At 37.8% G+C, this 7,358-nt stretch overlaps 1 protein-coding gene across 3 annotated transcripts in view; it reads left to right on the plus strand.

The window, feature by feature from the left end:
• Positions 1 to 7,358, plus strand: part of LOC102192418 (gamma-aminobutyric acid receptor subunit gamma-3-like) — a 181,086-nt gene that overhangs the window by 122,242 nt on the left and 51,486 nt on the right. For all 3 annotated transcript variants that reach the window (XM_005739842.1, XM_005739843.1, XM_013912591.1), the window contains exon 7: positions 4,134 to 4,271. In XM_005739842.1, coding sequence (XP_005739899.1) covers positions 4,134 to 4,271 — 138 coding nt within the window. The remainder of the gene's footprint in view (positions 1 to 4,133; positions 4,272 to 7,358) is intronic.

Raw genomic sequence — 7,358 nt, forward strand, 5'->3', positions numbered from 1 at the left:
TGGTTGTGATTCAGGACCATGGGCTTGTTGAAAAAGAGGAATAATGTCTTCTATTAGCTTGCATTATATAAAAAAGCTAGAAGAAATCAAATTTAATTAACTGGCTTTGTTTAGAGGGATGTGGCAGAAGAAGGCCTCTCTTGTCTTCTTTGTTTGGAGAGTTGGAAGGGAGAATATTAGAATCAAGGCCAGAGACAGCTGTAATTTATAAGATTGTGAAAGAACATGTGGCTTCAGGGGGCTTTTAAAAGCATGAAGGCTCTTGTAGCTATGGAGATACACTGGCAACACAATGGTAATACTGTCTGCAGAAAAGATAACTGTAAAACACACACCAAGAGAAATATGATGGCAATAATATTTGCCAACTACATCCCTCTTGCATCATGGTGATTGCTCCTCTTGGTTATAGATGGCTATCCTCTAAATTAGACCATTTACATAATTAGTCTGGTTGCCAGTACAGGGCACGACAAGCCTTGCCACTTGCTCATTACTGCTGTCACTCATTTTTGCATGTCAAACTGGTTCAACTTGTCAATTGAGCTCAGCTTTTTTTCTTTTACTTACAAGGAGACACCAGTGTTGTTGATGTATTAGCTTTCAAGAAAATTCAATTCCCAATGTGCTTGCTAGTGCTTGTGTCTAATGTCTACCCCCGAGCAATACCCTGCATGTGAAACTGTGCCATTTTAAGGTTGAACATCTCCAGAATTAGTACAGAACATAGTTGCTCCAGCTTTAAAGCCTTTTGAGCAGGCCATTCTCCTTGTAAGCACTCCATGGAAAAAGCACTTTTACATGTCACTGAAGTGGAACAATGGGCTTGTAACAGAAACACATATCTGACAACACGCTACATTAAAAGAAAAATCGATTTTTATTAAGAAAAAGGCAAGCCACTTCTATTATCTTTTTCTTTAAAAGTAGCCTAGAGGCTGTCTTTTTACCATTACCCTTTAACATGGACCAGGTCCCCAGTTGCCTCTTTTGAGTTTTGAAAGAAACTAATAGATAGAAACAGTCAGTCAAAATCTAGTAAGATGTGTGGCTACATAAAGAATGGTGTCTGGGTCCAGATCCAGACTGCTGGCCACCTATTGTTGAGGGCATAGAACAGAATTTATAATGGTCTCTAACAAAATAATGCCACACTTCTTAATTATTTTAAACAACTCACAATATAAAACATTTTTCTTTGGACAAGGTGTTTCCCTTAGATTATAAAATGTATTCACTTGGACAGTTTGCATTTTGGAAAACACTTCCCCCAAAAAACACTTTCTGAGAGGCAGACTCACTTTAGCATTCTCTTGAACGACTAGTGTCCCCACAAATTCAAAACCTCCACATCAGTGCCGGTATAAGCAGTAGAATTTAAACAGGAAATAAAAAACCTTCTTTTTAAAGTTTTCTTCAGAAAGTCACATGTTTTCAATAGTTTGAAAAAAAAATAAAATAAATAAATAACCAAACTCTGAACCGCTATACCTCTGAGCCACTGTATGGATGTATCATTGAAATTATTGTAGAAACACAGCCATACTGCCAACGCCACGATAGGTGCGCGAACAGCTGTAACAAAACAAGAGCTGCAACAGTAGTAAGTTTTCTAATGTAACCAAATTTTCTTTTCTTGTAACGTAACAGCACTACTCTTTAGGCAACAGCAGCTCAACCCAAATATGCTCCAATAGCAAAGTTTAGCAGCAACTTATTTAATTTGAATCAATTTCTCGCTATTATAATAACAATGGAATTTGTTTGGTACCCTAAAAAATACCGGGTTCGTGACTCAAAGCATGCGCTAACCTCATCATCTGCTAGGTTGCCTGTGACCCATGTAGAGTTAGGCTTGGGCTAGGTTCATTTCTACCCATAATATGTAATTTTTACCTATTTGGTATTCCCAAATGACTATCTTATAATGCCCAAAATGCATCTTAGAGAGATGATTTGATAGATGACTTCTGTTTTCTGGAACTGTGTTGTTTAGCATGAGACTCAACAACACCCTAGCCCTACCAGTAAACCGTTTACTGGCCATCAGACAGTGTTGGGGAGTAACGGATTACATGTACCGCTGTTGTTCTGGGAATCCATCCTACCTGGCAAACCATCCTACCCGTTGTTTCTGCGCATGCGCACAACACGAAATTAAGTGGCGAACCGTCCTACCTTTGTGAATATTAGCTAGAAAAATACTCTGATGGGTTAAATTAACTGCCAAACCATCCTACCTTTGTGAATGTCACCTACAAGCATACTTAAACAGCTAAAATTAAGTGGCAAATTGTCCTACTTTTGTTAATCTGAGCTAGAAGCATACTTTAACAGCTAAAATTAAGTGGCAAATCATCCTGCCTTTCTTAATAAGAGCTAGAAACATACTCTGACGGGTAAGATTAAGTGCCAAACCATGCTATCTTTGTGAATGTTACCTACAAGCATACTTTAATGGGCAAAGTTAAGTGGCAAACCGTCATACCTACTTAAATTGGTGCTGGAGTTACTCTGTGACAGCAGAAATGTGCATAAACTACTTATGGTAGGACGTTTTGCCAAAGTAGGATGGTTTGTCAGAACACCGTTACGTATTTAAAATACAAAATATGCGTAACTGTATTCCGTTACAGTTACCATTTAAAAAGGTGGTATTCAGAAAACAGTTACTTTGCTGAAATAAAGGGATTACATGGTGGTTTTTTCCTGTTTCATATGTTCGGCTATGCCCTCTCTATTTTTGGTTTCCATGCCCCAAACAAAACGCGCATTAAGAGGCTCTAATGCCTGTATCTCAATCTCGCGGCCCATGTCACCCCTACTTGTATGGCGTTATTTTTGTGCCACTATTCTGAGCGCACGTAAAAAAAAAAATTGAGCACACGTAAAAACAGATTAGCAGGTGCGCTATGAGGAGAAATTTATTTTGAGCGAAGAAAAGCTAAATTTGAGTGAACAAAACTCATTGCTGCATGCAAAAAAATGTATTTTTGTAATATTCACAAAAATAACGCCATATACTTGCGGCCGCATAATGACGTGAAGAAATATTTTTAAAAAATTATTCACAAAAATGATTTAATATGAAGGCAATAGGCAGAGTGTTATAGGCATCGCCCTAAGAATGTAGCCTCATGGGCAGTGTAGTCCGTGCTGCAGGGAGAATGGACTGCCATACCCGTTATGTGTCTGTGAGCGAGGGAGGGAGAAAAAGGAGAGTGGAAAAGTACGAGTTGTCACCGAGCAGAAACGGGAGCTGGAAGCATGTAAATATAATAATAACCACTGCAGCCAAAAAGAGTGCCTGACGAGCCCAGTTGTAAGTAAGCTATTAAGACTCGACTGTACAGTTTTTTCGTGTTTTTCTCCGAAACAATAAGTTCTGTTGAAACGCCTCTCTCTGTCTCTCGCTAGCAAAGCTGACCCAGATAACAAATTAAAGCTAGTTTTCAGTTACGAGCCCGACACAGAACCCGACGTATTAGCCAGAGGTCCCTTTACTACGGTTCGGAGCCGCAGACCTGTTTTATATACGCATGAAACAGTTTTCTATATGAGATCGCTGCAAAAAATGCAGCCTTACCTAATGTCCACCCTACCGTTACTCATTTTATATTAAGATTTAAAAATCTAGTCGGTATTGGTATGGCGAGTAACCTTCAGTAAAAGTAATAATTCACATTCATGTAGTTGTAAAAAGCATGATAATATAATAGGTAATCCAAAGTATTCAGAATACGTTACTAACGGAATACGTTACAAAATACATTTTGGGGCATGTATTCTGTAATCTGTAGTGGAATACATTTTAAAAGTAACCTTCCCAACACTGCCATCGGATGTATGTTACTTTAAGAGGTTAAGATGAAAACTACAGTAAATAATTCAAGAGAATTTGTTCACTATGGTTGTACATAATAGATTTCAAGGAAACAAGTTGTTCAGTTGGTCTGCAGTCCACTCAACTACTAACAAAAACTGGCTGTATATAACATATATAATTTAGGCATAAAATAAAAACTGTATTGTTGCAACAATCTTTTCTGTATTCTTTATTTCAACTTTTATTTCTACCTTTCTCTCCCTTTCATATTCTTTCATTTACATCAAATTCTCCATGTGGTTTCCAGACGGCTACCCACGAGATGAGATTGTGTACAAATGGAAGCGAAACTCAGTGGAGACATCTGATCAGAAATACTGGAGGCTTTACCAGTTTGACTTCATGGGGCTCAGAAACACTACGGATGTCCTCACGACTACGGCTGGTAAGTAAAGTGCTGAGAAAAGTTCAAGGAAAGGTTGAGAACTCTTCACTTCAGTGAGAGAGAACGTGCTGAACTATAGCATTTCATTCATTTTTGACAAATAATAGTAAGAAACTAAAGAAAATAGGCAATAGTGGAGGTCACAGGGCAACTGGAGTTGTCAGGGGTTCACAGTTAAGCTGAAGAACTGTTCAGCCTCTCGTGCTGCTTCACTACCTTGGCGCCTCAAGCTTCGCACACGTTAAGATTAGCACCATGCCCATAAATGTAATCATATAACTACAAGCTCAAAGCTCATAAGTATTCCCCTCGGGTGTAAGGCCAAATAGGTTTTTCCACTGACATTAATCACCAAGATTAAACATTTAAAAAGGAAGTTTAATTATTCACTTCTTTCCATCTCCCTTCCCATGCTGTTAGACCTTGTATACTTTGACAATTTAATGTAAGTTTAGGAAAGAAAAAAGTACTGTTGCCCCAACAAGTTCCTATAACTACATGCACATTTGGGACAAGCTCTTAATGTATATTCATTCTTCCACATGACCCTTGGAGATAAAAACTGATACTGACTGGCTTAAAAATGAGGCATAATGAACGACGGATCTATCTCGAAGAACACTTCACACCAATTGTTAACCCCTTTTAACCTTGTTTATGAGTTGCATGTTCCCCGTGGTTTCAGCCATGTGCTCTTTTGTCTTCGGAGAGACGTGCTCAGATCTGCATAATGTGACCGGATTCAGCTTTCTAAGAGCTGAACCTTCATTCATTAATATTTGAGGAAGTAGAGTATGATTAGGAGAGTCATAACAGGGAGTGGCATCAAATTAAGGTGATAATAAGTTGTACTGCTTTATTCTTGTTTTGTAAAATGTAGAAGCATTGTCCTTTTTTGTAGTCATTTTCTTTCCAGTGCTTAAATACAGCGTATAAACTGTATAAAAAGTAAGGAAGCGTATGTTTGGCCGGTTATTTCTTTGTTGGAACAATGCTTCTTGGCAATAAATCTTATATAGTTTGATAAGCATATTTATTTCCCATTAAATTTTGCCACATTTGTAAGAAAAATACAATGCAGAGTATGTGGGTTGTGCCCTTGAAAAACCAACCAAATTGTCTCTGTGAGTGCCAAACAGCTTATTGTGCTACTGATTCTTGTTTTGAACTTCAGGTGAAATCAGGTGTGTACCTACAAATAGCGGCATCTGTGAACATGGACCTTGCTATAGTGTTCAGTTGGTGTCTGCTGTAAACATACTACCCTTGACTGATTTGGATAATTTGTTTCTTCAGACTTCAATCACCCAATCCAGTAAATCACACCAAACAGCAGTCAATGGCAAAATAAACTGTTTGGCATTGACAGAGAAATGTCAAGGGTTTAATGTTGTATCATCTAAGGGGAAATAAACAGGCTTTCCAACAGCAAAAGATTTATTGCCAAGAATCATTGTTACAACAAAGAAATATTCGACCTAACAGAAATTTCTTTGCTGGTATTGGTTTAGTTTATTTGTTTCAGATCTATTTTTATGCTTTTTAGTGGGGAGGGCTGATGTACAATTAAAAAAAAATGAAATTTTGCTATATTATGTTCTGAAAGTGCAACCAAAGCTTTGCCTCAGCAAAGAACAAAGGTTCATCAAGTACAATGATATATTTAAAAAACCAAATGAAGCCAACTGGGAAGCTGATTTCATAATCAAGTCAGTCCCTACAGACTCTTAATTAAAGATAGAGGCCCAACTTTTAACTTCTATGTATAGTTTCCCCCTTTATAACATCTGTATGGTAGTTAATTTTCTTTTAGGTCATTTTTGCTTTGACTGCTCTGATACAGGTTTTTATAGCTTCAGGGTCTGTTAGATCTCATTTCCACTAACTGAAGTAATTGAACATAACCTCGGTAATTTCCAGCCATGCAAGAAGTTTGTGATTCAGTTTTGGTTTGTGAATTCCTAGTGTTTTTTTTTTCAGATTGTTACCTATCAGTAATTAGTAGATATGTGTGTCTGTGCATTGTACCCATACAATTTGTGGATGTTTCACACCTTTTGGAAAAGACTTGCTATTGTGACCTTTTCTACACTACTGCTTGATTGGCATACACGGATGGGATACATGCTTTAACAAACCTAGTTGCAAAGCAGTTGGCATGTTGCTGCCATTAAATTTAAAATGAGCTACTGTTTTTTTTTCTTAAAATGATAGTTCAAACAGTTAAATAATTATTTTTTTCTTCATATAGCACCAAATCATAAAAACAGTCAGCTCTATTAATACAATGAAAACCCCAGCAATCAAACGACCTCCTGTGAGAAAGCACTCTACAACTGTGGGGAGGAAAAACTCCCTTTTAACAGGAAGAAATCAGAACCAGGCTTAGGGAGGGGACAACCACAGTCCTTCACAAAAGCCTAATAATAACTAATGATTAAATATAAAGTGGCGCAAAGAAACACAAAGATCATGGAAAACTTCACCAGCAGCCTAGGCCTACTGCAGCATAACTAAGGGAGGATTTGGGGTCACCTGGTCCAACCTTAACTATAAACTTTATTTCTAGCTAACCAGCTAAAAATAAATAAAGAAAAAACAACTATATGTGCTGCTAAAGATTTATCGGGGAACACAATATATGATCCTGGAAGAATAAACAACATTTTTAGGGATTTCTATGAAACTTTATACTCACCACAAATAAACCCATCTAAAAATGAAATTGATCTGTTTCTTGACAACGTAACTCTTCCAAAATTACTAGACAGCCAAGCAATGGAACTGGATTCGCCACTGATGCCAAGTGAACTCCAGGAAGCCCTGATAAGTATGCCCAATAATAAGGCTCCAGGTCCAGACGGCTTCCCTGCAGAATTCTACAAAGAATTCTGGACAATTTTGGCACCAGTATTCCACGGCATGTTGCAGGAAATCGAGGAAAATGGCAGACTACCCCCAATATGAATTCTGCCAACATTAGTCTCCTGCTAAAACCAGGCAAAGACCCTTTACTTCCCTCAAGCTATCGTCCAATTTCTCTTTTAAATGTAGACCTTAAAATAATCTGCAAAGCTCTCTCAAAGA

This window comes from Pundamilia nyererei, unplaced genomic scaffold (assembly GCF_000239375.1).
Source record: "Pundamilia nyererei isolate P.nyererei 1_Seehausen unplaced genomic scaffold, PunNye1.0 scaffold00094, whole genome shotgun sequence".
Taxonomy (NCBI): domain Eukaryota; kingdom Metazoa; phylum Chordata; class Actinopteri; order Cichliformes; family Cichlidae; genus Pundamilia; species Pundamilia nyererei.